The sequence below is a fragment of the Nematostella vectensis genome, chromosome 11 (genome assembly GCF_932526225.1).
Source record: "Nematostella vectensis chromosome 11, jaNemVect1.1, whole genome shotgun sequence".
Classification (NCBI taxonomy): Eukaryota; Metazoa; Cnidaria; class Anthozoa; order Actiniaria; family Edwardsiidae; genus Nematostella; species Nematostella vectensis.
In genome coordinates this window covers 7,670,643-7,689,482 of record NC_064044.1, presented here as the reverse complement: position 1 = coordinate 7,689,482, position 18,840 = coordinate 7,670,643, and the positions used below count along the sequence as shown (strand labels likewise).

Here is an 18,840-nt window from a genome sequence, read left to right as displayed (position 1 = left end):
CGGAAGATATGAGCAGTGTGTTGGGAGGGGAAGGGGAGGATGGGCGATTCCATGCAGATTCAGGCGAGGAAATTGGTAGAAAGAAGCCAAGTTGACACATGAAATTCATCCTACGTCAATTTTCTTGCGAATCACGAAAAGGAAGAAACAAAGAGAAGAAACATAGGTGAGAGCCGGGGGAAGCTGCTATATCATTCCCGTATAGGGCCGAAGTAAGCCACTCCCCAATAACCGCACCGCACTTTTAAAAATGACCACAATTTTCATTTAAAGCTACAGCAGTAAAAAGGCTTTTTTTTGGTAAAAAAAAGTAAAAAATTAAATAAAATAGATTTGTATTTTCACACAACACAAAGGATTTTGAACGCTCTAAAACTCGAAAAGGGTCGCTATAGCAACACGGCTCACTGACCAGCGGTCGCCATTTCTGTGGTAACAGGACGCCATCTTTGTTGTCACATTTTCCAACATGTCGACTTTCGGGAGGCCGAAGGGAACCCGCTCCGGTAAATGCATCTTCATTATCACCTCCGGTCGATCTTTTTATCGCTGTTTTACTAATTTCCGCTTATGACTTTTTCTCTAGCCTCGCCTGTGCGAAGCAGCACGGCAGGCAATTTGAGGCGCTCTGGCAGTTTTGGGAAATCTGGGCGATCGCTTGCCGCATCACTAGATGCAACGGCTGCTAGGTAAAGTAATTCAAATTAGTCATAATTTTATCATGTCTGAATAAAACTAGTTGCCTATCGTATGCGTAAAGGATTTCACAATTTCTAATCTATTGTTTAAAGGAAGCAGCCCTCTTGTGAGAAATTAATTCCAATGTATCTAGCGACGCCGGGTTGAAATTATTTAAGCTTATCATAAACTCATGACCTTCCAGAATCCTTTAAACACAACTGTTAAATCTAAGAACAATCTAATGAATCTAGAAAAAAAGATTTTATTGAACATTTCAACACTAAAATCGGAGCATTTTTCTTTATGTATCTAATGGGTTAAAGTTACTGTGAAATTTAGCTTCCTAGAGTTATGTTTACCTTGTTTTGTTTTGTCTATTTATTTAAAGGCTGTATGATGGAACAACAATTCTTTGTAAACACACTGTTACTTCTATCATTAATACAATAAATTTTAGTATGTGTCAGTCTATTCCCCCAAATATAGCTAAGGATGATTTTTATAAACTTTTTTAGGTTATTAAACTTTTTTTGCAAGTAGAAAAAAATGGAATTAGGAAGCTATTCCTCTAACATAATTCATTTTATTTGCGTTAATAAAATAGGTATGGGTCAAATCACAATTCTATGTATTGAAACAATTAGGAATTATTTTCATACCATATTATTCAGGATCTACTGTATTTTCTTTGTAGGAAGGCAGTCGGGTGATATGGAAAAGGAAAATGATATATAACTGTTTTGCACCTATTTTCTCCAGTGGAGGAAACAGATACGTAAAATGCTTACTTCATGTGTAAAAATTGGCGCAAAATGGAGAAGGAACAAACCAAGTGGTTGCTTGTGTCCTCTTCATGCTGATTTTCACACAAACGAAAGCACAAACCATATCCTTCCCTTGTGCGAATCCTCGGGGGGGGGGGGGGGTCTTCAAGGTAAAAGTGATAGGGGTGCTCGTCGGAAATTAAAAAAATACCCCCTAGAAAATACCTGCATGACCAAAAATTGCTACCCCAAACAATACCTCAGGAGCCTTAAAAATACAATTTCTTAGAGAAAAGCCTATTTTTTTATGGATACCCCTTAAAAAATACCTGATCCCCGATTTTGAGACCTAAAAATTACGACAAGCATCCCTATCAAGTCGACATGGAAAGAAACACCCCATCCCCCCAAGTGCAAATCATGTTTTAAACAAAGTCTATGATTCCCCTGCAGGAACCATACTCGCTCATCTACTGCCGACATGGGAAATATTGAGAATGAGTACATCAGGAACCTTCAGCAACAGGTGTACTTCCTAGAGCTTGAAGCTAATTATCTGTATCCTTTAACCATGTTATTTTCTTCTCTATATCTTTTTTTGTGGCATGCAAAGAATAAGATTGATTGACCCTCTGATCTTTATGCCGATTCTCAACCTAAAGATACAAACTGATTAATTATTTATAATATTTGATCCATGCTCTGTGAGCTGCTCTTGCTGATGATTTTCAACACCTAAATCATCTTCTGGCTTAGATACACATGACAAAGAGTCAAATCTTAGAAACCCCCTGGAAGTCCAAACTGCAGTAAATGGACAACCACTAGAAGGAAAGTTAGGCTTGGGCCACAGAAATAATATTAAGGAGACTGACTGTTTGTTTTTTAGAAGAATTTTTAATTGTTCTGTTCCTTGACCACCTTAAAGTCGTGACCAAGCTAAAAAAGCCACTGGTAAGTGCTATGATGTGAAAAAAATCATGTGAAATCATCCTCATTGATAAGAAATTATTATTATTGGTCGAAAAAAATCAATATTCGCATGACTTTTCTTGCAATCCTTCAAATGTTTGTTCATTATGTAAAGGAATTTTTGGATACTTATTTGGCTTACCTTGTTTATTAGTAATCCCCCCACGTGTGACAGAAGAAGCGGATCGCATGATGCGCAAGCTACGGGATCTTCAGGCTCAGCTTGAGGAGAGAGGAAGTGAACTAAGTCGTAGAGAGTCAAAGATCCTTATGTTGGAGGCTGAAAAGGACACAGCAATAAAGAGGATGCGTGATTCTGAAGGTAGGATAAATGTACTGTAACCAACCAAGGACATGTGTCCCCTAAGCAACAGTTGGTGGGCAAATTCGCCAGCTTGGGATGATGTAATCTCCTGGATAATGTGGGATGAAAACTTGTTTCAAAATTGGACGAAGTTGTATATTTGCAGAGGATTCATGCATTATGTAAGAGATTACAATTATTAAATTACTAAAAGCTGTATTATCAATTGTAATTGTTAATATTAGCAGTTCTATGTTTTAGCTCCATTTTACTTGTTAATTATATAGGCAGACAATTTTTTTCAGAGCAACTTTGCCATCCTGTAACTTTTCACTTGTGCGACATCATTGACCATGTTGCTATGTAGTTCAAGCGAGTAACTTAGGCTCTTGCAATTAGTTGTAGTAAATAAAGAATCAATCAAACTTAGTTGGGAATGGGAATCATAGACTGAATTGTAAATAGTAAAATATAACAAGGGTTGATCTACATTCTTTAAGATTTTAAAAATCTCTATCTAGACATCCTCGGGGACCCAGGGCAAAGCAGAGATCGGAAGCTGGAGACTCGCACGTACACCTCGTTTCCAGTCCCCGGGTCACCCTGGGTCCCAGAGGATGCTATCGTGACCCAATTATTTTTCTGATCCAGTGATTTTCTTTGTTAGAGGAGCACGCAGCAGAGAAGAGACAGCTTGTAAATGAGATTGTGTCACTGAAAAAGCTTAGAGATATGAGTGAGCGTGATAGCACTCGCAAAGTTCTTCAGGCTCAACAGTTCAAGGCAGAAGCAGAAAAAGGACTCACTTCACTACAGGATGCAGAACGAAGAATACAGAACTATAGGGCTGAGGTGAACATGATCTTTAATTGTTCTAGCTTGCTTGATTGTTTTGAGCATCCAGTTTACTTGACACCAGTTTACTTCCAGAGGGCTACTGGAAATGGACAAGAGACAAAAGAATCAGTTAGAATATACACTATTTAACAGGCCATTAGCTCTTAATTGTCATCCTCAAAAAAACTGCCAATAGACGCACTGCTTTTACAATTTTGAAAATTTTGAAAATTCGCGTTTTCAATAAAATATCTTCAGAGATTGTTGCGTAATTGACCGGAAGTAAATACTGTGATTTTTGCGGTGTTTAAGCATTATTTTTTTTTCAAGGACTACAGCCTCGTCAGGCCCCCTATCGCCACCAATCCCCCGCCATAAAAAGGAACAGAGGCTATTTTGATATTGTGATAATGCTTTTGTTATGCTGAAGTATGTGTTATATGAAGTTATGTTATTGGGAAATGATTAAAAGAGTTACTGTGATGCAGCAGTGATGTTGATTGTGACCACAGACAGAAATGGAAACTAAAATCCCCAATAATTTGCCTTCTGCCTCCTATACCAGCATATGATTTTTGTATTCCGATACCCAACTGCCTGGATTGTATCATTTGGGCTCTGGGTGTAGTGGGGGTGGTGATGATTATGATGGTGAATGGTGATGGTACTGGTAAATAAATGCGAATTTAACTTATTTCTCTAATATTCTAGAGAATTATTTCTTAAATAATTCAATTCTAACAAGAAAATAACTCATGACCTTTGCACTAAATAGCTTGACCGGAAGTCCGAAGACTTCAACTCCCTACGAATTGAACTCGAGGAGAAAAGAGCAGAGTGCCTTAGACTGAAAACCCAGCTACAAGAAATGGATGATCGCTATTTTGATTCCCAAGCCAAGACCAAAGAGCAGCTTAGTAGGGAGTTACGGGTAAGGACAAAACAAATGGGGACCTGTGCTAAGAGATCACTTGCTAAGAGATCACGTGACTTTTTAGGTGGCAAACTAGCGCGCTCAGGCTTTTAGCGCAAAATAATAGCAACAAAAAGCAACTTATTTAGCGCTTATGAAAAGAGCTAGAATTCTTTTTTAGAAAGGGTTAAGTTCATTTAAAGATTTTATTTTTTTTCATCGTTCTCTGGTGTGACAGGCGCAGTCATTTCTATTTCTAAATTTTTTGGTTTGAACCCAGAAATGTCACGTGATCCCTGGACCCCACCCTGCTCATATGACAAATGAGTTTGACTCCATTTGACCACTTTGTTGGTAGTTTAAAAGACGGTTATTTCTATGTGTGTATTTGTATAGAAAATAATTTTCTAGATTGATCTAGTGACCTTTTACCAGAGCTAATGATACCAATTGAACTTATTTAACCCGTGGTCAGTGGCTACTACTTTGGCCCCACCCTGCGTTTTTCTCTAGACGCCCCTGAACGCTATCCAACCTTATTTATGGGGCTGATCTTTGATTAAATCAATTGTCAATTGTTATTTTGTTTTAGGAAGAAATCCGTCAACTTCGATTACAATTGAAAGAAAAAGAGCTCAATTCAGAACGAGACCGTAGCCTCAGAAACAAGGTAAGACAAAGAAATCCGCGTGAATTACTGAGAAATTGGACAGAAAAGTAAAATATTCTTCAATAGCGACGTTTCTTGATCCGATGGAATGCAATGTCTGGAGAATATCCAAGGAAAAACGGACAAAACAGAAATCGAAGGATTCCAACTTTTCGAGAAAATCAAACCATCCTACAATAGAAACGGTGCAATTACTTTTTTTTTACAATTACTTCTAAGATATCAAAGAATATAAGGGAAGTTATGTTTTCCAAAATGACTGTTGGATTGACGACGTTTAGGGTGAGGATTACACAGGCATTATAACAAGAATGTCTAAGATCTGGCATTTCTTCAATGAGCTAAAAGCACATTTTGACGTGTCCACTGCTTATTACATTTTGTGACTAACTAACTCCATTTTGTGACTTTTTCTTTTAAGGTGCAAGATGACTGCACAGCTTTGATAAAAGAGAATGCGGCGCTTGCGGCACAAGTCGTGGAGCTACAGAAACACATAGATATGGTGAGCTTATCCCTTACACTCGATAAGGTTGTATCGGTTACAGGAGTCAATGGGTACAACAGGGGATTGTGCACTAGGAGCAAAACCACGTTCTGATACTTTTTTTATGACTGCTAGTCAAGCCGCACAAAGCTCGCTATTAACATCATACTAATTTCGGACTAACACCGCTCTTATGTCGTGGTCACGTGGTCAACGTCGTAATTGCACGTGCGTATCACGTGATACAGTGCGATGCGCGCTATAAAATTGGCCAATGTGAAAAAACATGCTATTTGAATGGCATGGACAGACAATTCTCAGTGTGTCCAGAGAAATGCTTAATGCCTAGTGCACACTAGCGCAACATAACGACATGGGCGCGCTTACTTTGTTTAGCATAATGACATGGACTAATGACATAGAAAAAAAAAAATGTTTTTTCTTTTATGTCGTTACGTCCATGTCGTTATGTCGAAGATAAGAGTGCGCGCACCCATGTCGTTATGTCGATATGTCGTAAGTGTGCTCTAGGCATAACAGCGCCAATCAGATTATAACCAAAACCTCCTGAAATTAATAAACTTACCCAACGAAGATGCTGAATGCAAGGACAACGCTCGTTTCATCGGAGTTCTTAAACTGCAGAAAAAAAAAACATGCCATTTCAAACTTGTGTCGATTTGTTCATTTTATTGAACTTGATCTAATCTGTTTTTGTTCTCCAGGACCGCGCTCATCGAGACGAGAAAGACGTGCGTAGGCACGCGAACATCCAGGAACTTATCTCCACAAAAGAGAATGAAAAACAGTTGAAAACAGAACTCGAAAAGACTCGTGAACTTCTACGACTTGAGCAGTCAGCGCTGAGAGACGCGTTAGATAAGGTAAGAATCCAACCAGGTAGCACTCTAGGAGTCACTAAACTTGTGCGTCTAACATGTACTCAGTTCTTATACGTTGAAAGGTGCATGAGATGCGCAAAGTGTTCTCGTAGGTTTCAGCGGAATGTTTGACCGCGCAAAAATGAGATGCTCGCTTTTCGCCGAGAACACATCGAAAATGTTTCTACGTAGGATAAATTACTTTGGGTAACTTTGTTCTTCCCAGAAGGCATAATACATCTTATGTATACATTCCCGAACCCTTTAGGGGGATGGAAGGGATGAAAAGAAGAGAAGAAAGGGGAGAGATTCGACCATTTTGTCTAATGAGCCTTTCTGTAATTGTCATAATCCCAAATCACAAATATTAAAAAAAAAAACATGATGATGACTGTCTGAATTTTAGCTTAGTGTGCATTTTTTTCTTCAGCTTTCCAGAGAGGAACAAGCCTCGTTAGAAGGTACGTTGCTTCTTAAATTTCATCGGAATGGAAAGATCAAGGATCTCGCCATATTTTTACTGTAGGAAACAGGTCTAAGGATTGACATTTGCATTCGCCGTTTGCGCTAACACCGTTTGTTTTTTGAAGGATTTTACAAACTATAACTGATAATTTTTTTTCGCAGCGAATCTCCGCCGTACACAGCTTCGAAATGAGCTGAGTGAAGTTGAACTCTTGCAAGACTCGACCGCCAACGAAAACGTTTCGCTAAATCGCGATAAGCTGCTGCTTTCAGACGAAGTGACTAGTTTACGAGCAAGGGTGAGCGACTGAAATAACGTACCATTTCAATTCACTTGTGTCTAGCAGACCACCAAAATGCCTGTAGTTTTTTTTCCAATCATCCAAGATTTGCGGGGAATTTGGCTTCTGAGCCAGTAGCCTGCAAGCCGGCTCTCCTTTGTGTTTTTGTTGTTCAGAATCCCTGTGGCGCTAAATTTCGAGATTGGGGGGGGGGGGGGGGGTGGGAGAAGAGAAGAAAGGAGATCTCCATTCTTCCTCTCCCCCTCCCCTTCTCTCCTATTTTTGCTGGCCACATTAATCCCGAAACCCCAGCAGGCTAAGTTAACCAGGTTCTACTAGTATTCTAACGTCCTTGTCCTATCTGTAGCTCGACGAGAAAGACGACGAACTCGACAGCATGCGTTTGAGACTGGAGGAAGCCGAGGCGCGCAATGCGCAATTGGAAGGCAAAGTCCGCATGCAAAGAAACCTCGAGTCCATCAAATGGGAAGAGTTCGAAAAGCTGGCCACCACCATGAAGGCTTTCTCGCGAAACATGAGCCCGGCAAAGGCTGACTTGGACTACAACTAGGGCAGGATTACATGCAGACTAAGCATGATAATATCCCGTGACATTTAAAACGTGATAAATTCATGACTTGGAGTACTAGGGCGGGATTGCGTGACAGACTTATATCAGACCGATTTCGCATGACAATTATAGTGTGGTAATTGTTTAGCGAAATTCTCGGGTGACATCCGTTGCACGACGAGGATTATTTCGTAATGTGTAACTGAAGGAGTTCGTGCTCGCCATGGTGACGTCATGGTTACCATAGTTTCGTGGCGAAATTGCGCAGTGAACGTGTCTATGTAAAACAGTTATTCGACACAGAAAGCTGATTCCTGTATAATGATTAGATTGCGTGACAGTAAGAATGTGTTATCATAGTTACGCTGATACGCTTCTTCTAAAAGCGATACAGGAACCAAATTTACTGTGTTGCAAAGAAATCTGATTCCTGTATCTTGATTAGATTGCGTGACAACAATTGTGAATTATCAGAATTACGCTGTATCTTGATTAGATTGCGTGACAACAATTGTGAATTATCAGAATTACGCTGTATCTTGATTAGATTGCGTGACCACAATTGTGACTTATCAGAATTACGCTGTATCTTGATTAGATTGCGTGACCACAATTGTGACTTATCAGAATTACGCTGTATCTTGATTAGATTGCGTGACCACAATTGTGAATTATCAGAATTAAGCTATTAGCTTTCTTCAAAAATCGATACAGGGACCAAGTTTACTGTATTGCATCATCGATTTATACTTTTACAAGAACTGTGTGGTAAACAGGCCAGACTTGCAAAGAGTGGCGGTGTATGTGTCAGTAGAGCAAAATATATGTCTATTTTATTCCAATTTGCAAACTAGTTTCTTATTTTAATGAAGCAACTTTAACAGTCTTCTACCTTAAATAAATACATCCTGATATATAATATATCGATTTTAATGTTCTGGATTATACAAACTACTTTTAATTAAAAAAATTCTTACGTGTACCTCATTTGTTATTGTTATATGTACTACTGTTGCCATAGTAATCATCACTGTTGCTATAGTGATCATTGTTGCTATAGTAATCATCACTGTTGCTATAGTGATCATTGTTGCTATTGTGACCGTCAAAGTTTCTAGCGTGGTTATTAATATTGCTATTGAAACTGTTATTTTTGGCTCTAACCCTGACTTCCTAGAAAATCACAAAGTATGATGTTCAAAATCATGGCTACGCCGCTGACTTCATTTACTCCTATTCTTTCTCGCGCGCCCTGGGTCCCCGAGGATGCCATTTGTCTGCATGAGCTAAAAGGTAACGTTAACACCCCGCGTTACACTACTTCCAAAAAGTTACATCTACATCAATTCCTAAGCGGTGTACTTCAACTTACAATATTCTAAAACTATTGTCAATAATTCCCGAAAATGCTTAACCACTCCTGGCTTCATTCAAATCACTGTACGTAATTACATTTAATCCTTTCAGCGCCTTGTGTAGAGGCGGCGTAATTTTACCATTTCGATGCTAGACAATGAAAACGCTTCGAGGATTCTTGGAAACTTCAGCAACAGCTTTGTTGCGTCGCACCATGTGATTGACATTATGCGGGGAATATCATAGCCTCGTCCTTAGGCGTATCTAGGCTGCGCGGCCATCTTTTTTATGACGTCACTCCAAGAAGGCCCGCCATTTTAATTGAGCTGACCGTGAGTAGCTTACAGTCTACGGAGCAGATGCTGTTAGGGACGAGGCTTCGGGTATCACATGATCTCATATCGTGATTTGCACGTGGTGTTCATGAAGACTCTTGCACTATGACCCCCATGTGGTCTACGCCACAGCTCACATCTTTTACAGCTCCATGTAGTTCGACCTGAAACAAAAATACAGCTCTAGAGACAACACTTGAACAATATACTATCATCAAGATTTGAAAATTAGGCCCCTGTGCATCCTCGACCCAGGGCGACGGGGAGACCGGAAGCGGAGTACGATCGAAGACAATAGAAAAAGGGGAGAAAGACGTCCGGTTTCCGAGTCGCCCTGGGTCCCCGAAAATGGCCCCTTGTGCAATGACAACAACTTATCCTACGCAGGCTACATAAATGGCTTATCATGATAGAATGTTCACTTTAGGCCGAATGACTTCCATTAACCCGCTTAGCGTATTACACTTCTTTCAAGGGTTAATGAAAACCAATTTTTTTATGGTCAGAACACCTATTTTCCTACGCAGGCATCCATGCATCTTCACACGCTTTGCCTTCTTCATTATGAAATCAACAAGAGGGTAGCGCAATAGCTCAGTTGTACGGGCCTTCTCTCATGAACAAGAGGACACGTGTTTGTACACGGCTAAGGGCAACATGGGACTTTGATCATATCTCGCGCTTCAAATACTAAACATATTTCTTATCAAGCGCGATACTTCCCATGTAGGCCCACTTGGCCCTTTGAGGCTAACTTAGGTAGACAGGCACTGTGATTATGCGTCTGTATGCCCAAGAAGAAAGGATGGAAGAAGTAGGAGCTTGTAGTGTTATCTAGTCAGTACCGCACCTGCTTTGGGCTCCACTGATCTTCGTCGCTTCCAAGTCCCAGTCTCCCAAATCCTCCACGGCCCCAAACAAACAGCTTTCCACTCTCTGTCAAGTAAGTGCATTCATGTCAGCTATCAATAAATACAAAAAGGTTACCAATGCTTGGCTCTGGCATTGCTGGACTTTATTTAACACCTTTCATTTTACGAAAAATTAGTACCAATTAGCCATTTACCATTCGCCATTTGCACTGACAACCTATTGTGAAATAAATGTATGCAATTACCGTGACTGAGAGAATAATGCACCAGTCAATTGACAGCCCGGCCCCCCGACCCCCGGGACATACCGGGGAAGTAACGCGGTCATGCAGGGGATTTAACACCCATTTAACACCTGTAGTCCACCGGGGGGCCGGGGATTTAACAAAAGCCCTCAACAGGCCGGGAAAGGGGGCGGGGAATTAACGCTGAACTGGAAAATGTTCCCCGGTTTTTTCCCGGCGTATTCAAATTATAATTCTTCAACAAAGATACTTGCTTGCAAATCTAAATCTCTGATAGTATTGACTGAAAAAATATAAGTAGTTTGATCTCTATCTATCGATGTCTGTTGATTTTTAAATTTGGGATAGCCTGTGCTGAAAATACTAGAGAGGGCCCGAAAGTGGGTGTAGTATGCATACGCTTTTTCACGCCGAAGTTTAGTTCACTGAACATGGCAGCTCAAAGAAAGGTATGGCTTTCTATGGTGGGACGTTATCGGAAAACACCGGGGCCATGTATCGCCACAGGCCCCGGTAGCCGGGAAAGTAACGCACATTTCACACCACATGAATGTTAATTTCCCCGCTATGTCTCGGGGGTCGGGGTGCCGTGGTTTCAATTGACTGGTGCATAAGTGCTGACCTCAAATAAGCGCCAAGTAAAAAAAAAAAAAGACTGACAGGATTCGTTTTATCTCTCTAGATGAAAAAGCACTTTTTTCGAGAGAATGAATTTTAAAATAACCGCCTGTCCTGAATAAGCACCTCCCAGGAATATAAAATAAAAATATTATGGTATGATATAATATTAACAACATTATTTTATTAGAAAGAATGATGAAATAACAGACCTGTTGTAAAGGCCGCATGGTCTAGACCACAGTATAACTCAGTAATCCTTTCACTGACATCATCCACAGCCTGGATTCTGATTGGCTCTTTAGAGAATGTGACGTCACTGCCGTGACCAAGCACACCATACCCCCAACTGTACATCGAGCCATCCTCTAAAACAACAAACAATCAGTTATACTTGAGAGCCCCTTTGAGAGAACCAAAGGCAAGAGATTCATATAGAAATGACATGGAACCCATCATTTTAGGGTAACCTTCAGGGGTAGTGGAGGAGGATCCTAGGATGATCACTAGGGGAAGATCGTGGGATCATTTCTCAAGGGGAACCAGCCCACAAAGCCACGAAAGGGATGGGGGATGGGGTAACAATATACAAAGTATACAGTATAGTGGGAGATAAATGTGTGGGTCTTAGCTCCCATGCAGTTCTTTTGTCATTTCAGTCTGTGTTGGAGGGGAGGAGGTCACTGTCCCCTGAATCTACTAACTCAACAATCACTGATAACAGATTAAGCTTTGATGTACCAAGTAGCATAACTGAAAATGATCCTGCTGCTGCCACTTTAGAGACTTTCCCAAGGCCCTCCAACAATGGTGCTCTCCGTGGGGTGGCAATCTGAGGAAAAGAGCCAACACTTAACTCTGGAGACTGACAAAATAATGACTGAACTGAGGAAGAACCAATTGCCATAAAGGACATAAGGAGAGAATGGGGGATGAATTTACTCACCTGTGGTTCACATGCAACTGACAGCCTGTCAGTAGAGACGCAGACTGCTCAATGCAGTTTGCAATTCATGAGTGTAGGTTAATGTGTAAGCACTGTTACTCAAGATGGTACTACAGGTCAGTGCCCTGCTAGTGGTTCTTTTCAGTCCCCACCCCCCACCCCCCTTTAAAGGGTAATGCAGTGTGTTAGGGGAGATATAGGAACTCAGGCAAAACATCCTTATCTCAGAAAACAAGGGATTCACAATCCCCAATGTAGAGAGCCAAGTTTTTATATCATATTTTAAGGAAAATCCCAAGCAGATCTGACCTGAGATTGAACCCCGGTCCACCAGCTTGACAAGGAATAGCTGTGTCTGTGAGCTACCATGGCCCTCTTGTATATTTATAAATACACAAGATATACCTGTTTCTCATCTGACATCAGTCCAATTTGAGCATACTCAGAATTCCCCCATGAGAAAACATCTCCATCCTCTGTGAATTTAAATCATATACCATTAAAAAATAATAAACTAAAGAGAATATTTTGACACATATACGAACTTAAATCGTTATGAGAAATAACATCATCAACCCCTTTCCCCCTGGCTGAGATTCCTAACAAAGACAAAATGGTCAGCTCAATGGATAAACCATCCCCCTCGAAGTTCTGGCAAGGTTTTTTTTACAAGATAGCAAGCTGAGGGGGATTATATTACCTTGTGTAGATTGTGCCACTGATGATAATTGATTATTTGAAAGACTGTATTATTTGTGATGCACATGTATAGCAGCTACCTGAGACAGCAAGACAGCAATCCACTGCAGAGGAAATATCCTTTATTTTGACTCCTGACAGCTCACCCTCTAGCTGTGATACCTTAACAGCATCATCAAAAAAGCCAAGACCTACAAAAAAGTAGTTCACTAAGTATATCGTTATTCATTTGGAACACACTGACCTAAATCAAAGTTGATTCATCCAGCTTTTCATGCAAAATCTAATCAGGAGTTAGAACAAACTTAGATGCCAAATAGAGGATTTACTTACACCCACTCAGCAGAGGAAAGTTATGGATTTGGGCATGGTACACTTAATTATTTTTTTCAGAATTGTAAAAAAATAACAATATGTAGCCTCTGCAGGGCTTCTGGAATTACGTGGAAAAAAACTCAAAATTACGCGGGATTCTTGGCTAAATTAAATTAAAATCAATCATTACGCGCTAAATTACGCGGAATATCAATAGGCGAGTTTTTTTTCATTCGCTCCTAGCCATTTGAAATATCGCACTCTTACGAAGAAGATCTCTTTTTTTCACGAGAAATAGAGGTAACAACCCTAAAAGAACACATCAGCTGTGCAATTAAATGTTTTGTCTTTCAAAATTTAGCCAAATTACGCGGGATTACGCGGAAATTTGTGGATTATGCGGATTACACGGAAAAAGCCAAATTACGTGCTTCCGCACAAGTGCGTAATTCCAGAAGCCCTGCCTCTGTGCAGCGGTTTATGTGACACACCCAAGAATGGCTTCAGAGGGCAGCTCAGGCATGTGATGCTTGAGTTTACAGGGAATATATTAGCACAATTTAATGATTATATGTATATAATAATTCTATTTTTAAAGCGTAAGGGAAGGGGGCACTGATTCCAAAATTTGAGGTCCAGGAGGGGCCCTGATTGGAGAGGGAGGATTTATTTAAAGGAGGGTGCTTATTGGAATCATTACGGTAACTAAAAAAGGTAGCCTGACCTGTCTGACCATCAGCACCCCATCCGCATGAGAAAACCTTGCCATCACAAGACAGCAGCAGGCTATGGTCCATGCCGCAAACTACTTTTACAATAGCACCAGTCGCATCTGGCAAAGGGAGGTGCTGAAAGGACTTGACTTTGTCTGTAACTCCACCAAAACCACACTGACCTTGACTGTTACCTCCTATTACAAACACTGAAAACAAGAAGCTAAAAAGCATTAAATGGTTTACTATCCACTGTAGTACCAAGAAAGCAGACTCCTTCCCCCTAAAAAAAAGCCAGCCTTTATCGCTCTCTAAAAATTCTTAGAAGAAATATGCCCATAGCAAAGATCCTGCATTATTGCCAAGTACTAGAAGTCATTGAAAAAGTACAAGGAAACTATCAAGAGTAAATAGAAGACACATTACTTGCACCTAAATTTTGTCTGTAAAAACTGTAACAAATTAATTACTGAGTTAAGTATTGCATGTGGACATCACTATGCACTCTAATATCCCTCTCTTTGCTATATATATTCTTGCATATTTTAAATACCTCCTTCACTGTCTGTTAGGACTAGTGCATGAGATCTGCCACAAGCAATCTGAGTTATTCTTGTCTTTTCGCAAAACACTGGCAAGTCAATTGATCGTGGTATGCTAGCAGCATCTAAAAACAATTGGCAGGTTATCAGACATAGAGCAAATGTCTCTCTTTAGACACTTAACATTTTACAACCATCAAATAAAACAAGTATAAAAAAATCAATAATAATTGCTTCATTGATAATAACCTTGACTCCAGGGCAACTCTCCACCAAATAACGAGAACACATTCAGACCACTGACCCATAGCTTACAATTAGAAGCCTCCGAAACAGCAGTAAAACCATGACCACAGCCGATGTTAGAAACCTGTAATGTCAGCAACAAAGGGGAAAAAATCTCCTTATATCTAATAAATGGGAATAAGCTGTTGGGTTTGGAATGTATCCAGAAAAAGCTGTATACTGACTATAGCATTTGTAAACACAACTGTTTATTACATGTGTCGACCATTTGCTTTACAACGAACGAACATCCTATAATATACTCCTTACACAGGTAGCCCGGTCATAGCACAGGTAGCCCGGACACTACACTGACATTCGATTCGTCAGATCCTAATGAAGATTGCTCTCTGGGTATCGGCTAATGGAAAGAAGACAGTGTACTCAGGCTGGTTCCCAGGATTTGCTGAGGGGGTTTCATAGGTATCATACGGAAAAAAAGGATAGTATCCTTAAAGGGAAAATGATCCGCTTTCTGGCGCATGGTACTGCACCTTTGTATGGACGGGAAAGTGTTGTGGAGTAGTGTTTACAGCATCTGTGCTTGTCCCTAATTGTCCACCATCTCCAGCACCCCACACGTATGCTGACAACTTAGAAGAGTTTTCAGCTAAAACAGAAGTAGGAAATGAAAGGTCTTTAATATTGGAATGCATATCATTAGCATTTTTTGCACCCATAAGACATAGTCAAGGGAAATATTTTTTCATGTATTTTGAATAATATATCTACCATACATTTACAGGGGCTCATAAGTAGGGGAAATCATCTTCCCCACATTCTGGTTTTATAACACACATTTACTTTACTCTCCCCCAAAAGTTTCCTATGATCAGGCTATTTTTAGACGCAGATGAGCCAATTAGATTTGACCTTTGTGTTGACATTTTGGCTGAGCTCAACTGCACGCGCAGTCTCAGACAAAAAGCTATGTTCCTCTCTTTGGTACTTTGACTTTGGTTGCTCTCTTCTTTAATATGAATCCAACCCTACCTACGACTTTGAATTCTAGCTTGCAATTTTTTTTTTTGGTAAACAAACAAAACCGACGAATGATGGATACAAAAATATTCTTCCTAACTGCAATTTGCGCGTGCAGCCTCACGTCACTCGCGCGCGCGACCAACGTCAACGTAGCTGATTGGCCTGTTCGTGCGTGCACGTCAGAAAATAGCCTGACCCTAGGAAACGCTATGACACTTATATAACAAAGATGATTGCCCCTACTTATGAGCCCCTGACATTTACCATATTTTTGGCTGCACCCTTATATCCCTGAATTTGCTTTTAATTTAGATAACAGGCATAGCTGTCAACCTCGTTTTAGGAAAGATCTTGAGAAAATGTATTGAATGTATCAGAAGTACCAAGATAGCTTATGCGAGAGAGTACAGTAAATGTGTGGATATTTTCCAGAAAATTAGAGTTGAGAAAAGGGGGGAATAGGTTCGCAGATCGGCGAATTCAGCCCCGAAAATGCTCACAGGGATTTTAAATGTTTTTTTTTAGCGGATTGGCAGATTTTGGAAATGCAGCAAATCACAGTTCTGTTGACAATTTGGGCGCGGATTTCAGATTTTGACTGCTTTGACGGTCTAATTTCGGATTTTTCTTAAAATGAATATCAACCAATGCTATCGTTTTTCTGTCAAACCATGCAGATCTAAAATTATCTGAAGATCCGCGGATTTGCCCCGAAAATGCACCGGATTGGCGGATTTACATACTTGTATTCACCCCCCTCCCCCCCACCCCCCAGAAAAGGTTCAAAATCTTGAGACTCCCGCCTAATGCGTGAGAGTGGTCAGCTATGTTAATCAGGGGAGAGTCGTTTGGATAAATTCAGAGGCAAATACAGGAGGGGTTGGAGGTCATGTCTATATAGATTTGAGTAAAATAACCAATAAAGACTAAACTGCTCGCCAATCCCAGATCCACTACTGAAGATAGAATAAATACCTCGAAGGTTATGCGCACTTTGCGAGTGAAGCCATCTAGCCAATAGCCCTCGGCCCCTAAAGACATTCGTCGGCCTAAATTTAGCCGCCATTTAAACGCAGCTTTAACAATTCTCTGTTATTTCACCATCCCGAAACTCTAACAGAACTTCAGAGATCCGAAATGACGAGGCGTTCTAAACTAGTGGGAGCGACACTGGGAACTACAGGATGTTATCGCAAAGGATATTGGGTATCTCGAGTTCACGTTTTTCGAAAGTTCGATCTAAGAGACTGAGAGAGGAGTTATTTATCAATATTTTGCTGGTATGTACCCGTCTATGCACCAAAACAAGCCATACAAACAGTATATAGAGTACAGGCAAGAAAAGATTTTGTTGTATAGCAATCGGTTGTTGTTTGAAATGCTTTTATGTACTGTGAATGCAAAATGTTCTTCCATCCAAGATTTGAATTTGTCTGCGTGTTCAAATTCAAATATTCGAAGCCAACTTTCTTATATTCTATTTTATTTATATTTTATTTGCAAGAAAAAGACTATGTAATAGTCCACATTAAATTTAACAGAGTATAGGTATTTCCCTACAGTATAATGAGATTTCATCTTGGGTATTTATTAAATGGAATTGAAATCTGTTGCGATTGTTTAGAGTAAATTTTTAACCTTTTATTTATTTGGTAGTGAAGGACGAATCCAAATAGGTTATCCAGCTGTTACAGATGTTGGTTTTTCAATGCTATCCGAAGTTCTAAAATATTTGTTAAGATTGGTCATGGCAGTGAATTAAGATACGTATATATTTTATTATATTAGATATTTTTATAGCTTCGTAGTGAATACACAAAACTTTAAAATAGCATTATAAAGTTAAATATACTTATAAAAGCAGAGTCACTGCAACAACAAGAGAAAAATAACTATGAACTCAAGTCATGCCTATCTAATTTCTAAAAAAAAAAATACTAATATTACTGTGATTTCGAGTAATCTGCAATTTCATGCTTCTGTCATTGAAAACCCTAAACCATTTTCATTAGCCTTTGATGTCTTTCAATCACATCATCTCACTGCGATGCATTGACCAATCAGAGGGTACTAAACTAAATTCTATCAGATCTTGGAAATTTAGGCAATTGTTCTTCGAATACCCAAAATTGCTGTCAAATAATGATGTAAAATCTCTTAAAATTTAAGAGCTTGGTAAATCAGTTCTCCATTGAATATTCCAAATGCAAGTCAAATGCAATAAAAGAAATATATTGAAATGCAATAAGGGAAAACCCTGGAATTCTGTGAATTACCCTCTCTTCGCCTTTGTTTTGGATAGTTTCAATTTCGAGAATCTGCTTTTGTCCTAGAAGTTACAATGGCTCGTGGTCACCAAAAGATCCAGTCCCAACAGAAGAATGCAGAAAAGAAAAAGAAAATGGAGAAAGCTCAAGGACATGATCAGAAAAAAGCTGCCTCCAAAGCATTAATCTACACTTGTACAGTCTGCAAGGTAAAGAGGAAAAGCATAGGAATTTTATTTGTTTTTCCTCACACAAATCGTAAAACTTTAATAATATCAAAATTTTTTAAATAATGCTTGTTTTTAAAGAATTTTTAAGCCATTGTAGAACCAAAACTGGTTTGTTTCACTCAAAATGCCCTAGGTGCTAAGAAATTAGTATATGCTCTGCATATGAACATAAGAAAAAATTTAGTCCAAACTTTAGGTCCCAAGTTGAAGAGAGTTTTTAATTTTTGAAATTTTCCTGCTGTAAGCCAACTTAAAACACAGAGGAGTAGTTGAAATTTCAAGATTGATTCTTCTCTGTCTGGCAATAATTGGTAATCAGGGTATAGCCTACAGAACATTTCCCCTGGCATTTCAGTCCTACAACAATTAGATGTTTTATAGTTGCGCCTATGATACTATCAGATAATTGTAATTTAAATAATCCAAATACTATACCATTTCATTTTGAGTAACAGATTGCTGTTTTATTATTTTTTTTTTCAATAGTCCCAAATGCCTGACCCCAAAACCTATAAACAGCACTTTGAAAGCAAACACCCAAAAGCTGAACTCCCCGCTGAGCTCCAGTCAGTATGATGTCATAGAAGCTACCTTAGTTACTGGTAGG

The 18,840-nt window shown here is 39.6% G+C and overlaps 2 protein-coding genes across 3 annotated transcripts; one reads left to right on the top strand and one right to left on the bottom strand.

Annotated features, from left to right (window-relative positions):
- The first annotated feature begins 383 nt into the window (after positions 1-383).
- On the top strand, positions 384-8,808 carry LOC5518462 (ELKS/Rab6-interacting/CAST family member 1). The gene is made up of 13 exons (XM_032363187.2): positions 384-506; positions 587-689; positions 1,899-2,003; positions 2,374-2,399; positions 2,572-2,739; positions 3,389-3,573; positions 4,334-4,489; positions 5,064-5,141; positions 5,563-5,646; positions 6,354-6,512; positions 6,940-6,970; positions 7,137-7,273; positions 7,623-8,808. Exons 1-13 carry the CDS (start codon positions 470-472, stop codon positions 7,824-7,826), a joined length of 1,473 nt encoding a protein of 490 aa, XP_032219078.1. The 5' UTR covers positions 384-469; the 3' UTR covers positions 7,827-8,808.
- LOC5518391 (RCC1-like G exchanging factor-like protein) lies at positions 8,663-16,900 on the bottom strand. Of its 2 annotated transcripts, none has more exons than XM_032363189.2 (11): positions 16,712-16,900; positions 15,247-15,362; positions 14,717-14,837; positions 14,479-14,592; positions 13,937-14,134; positions 12,978-13,088; positions 12,604-12,674; positions 11,994-12,084; positions 11,465-11,620; positions 10,368-10,453; positions 8,663-9,681 (listed from the first exon to the last, which is right to left on the bottom strand). In XM_032363189.2, exons 1-11 carry the CDS (start codon positions 16,800-16,802, stop codon positions 9,604-9,606), a joined length of 1,233 nt encoding a protein of 410 aa, XP_032219080.1. In that variant the 5' UTR covers positions 16,803-16,900; the 3' UTR covers positions 8,663-9,603. The 2 variants fall into 2 exon arrangements, with proteins under 2 accessions (XP_032219080.1, XP_048590690.1); XM_048734733.1 differs by having other exon boundaries at positions 14,783-14,837.
- Positions 16,901-18,840: the final 1,940 nt, after the last annotated feature.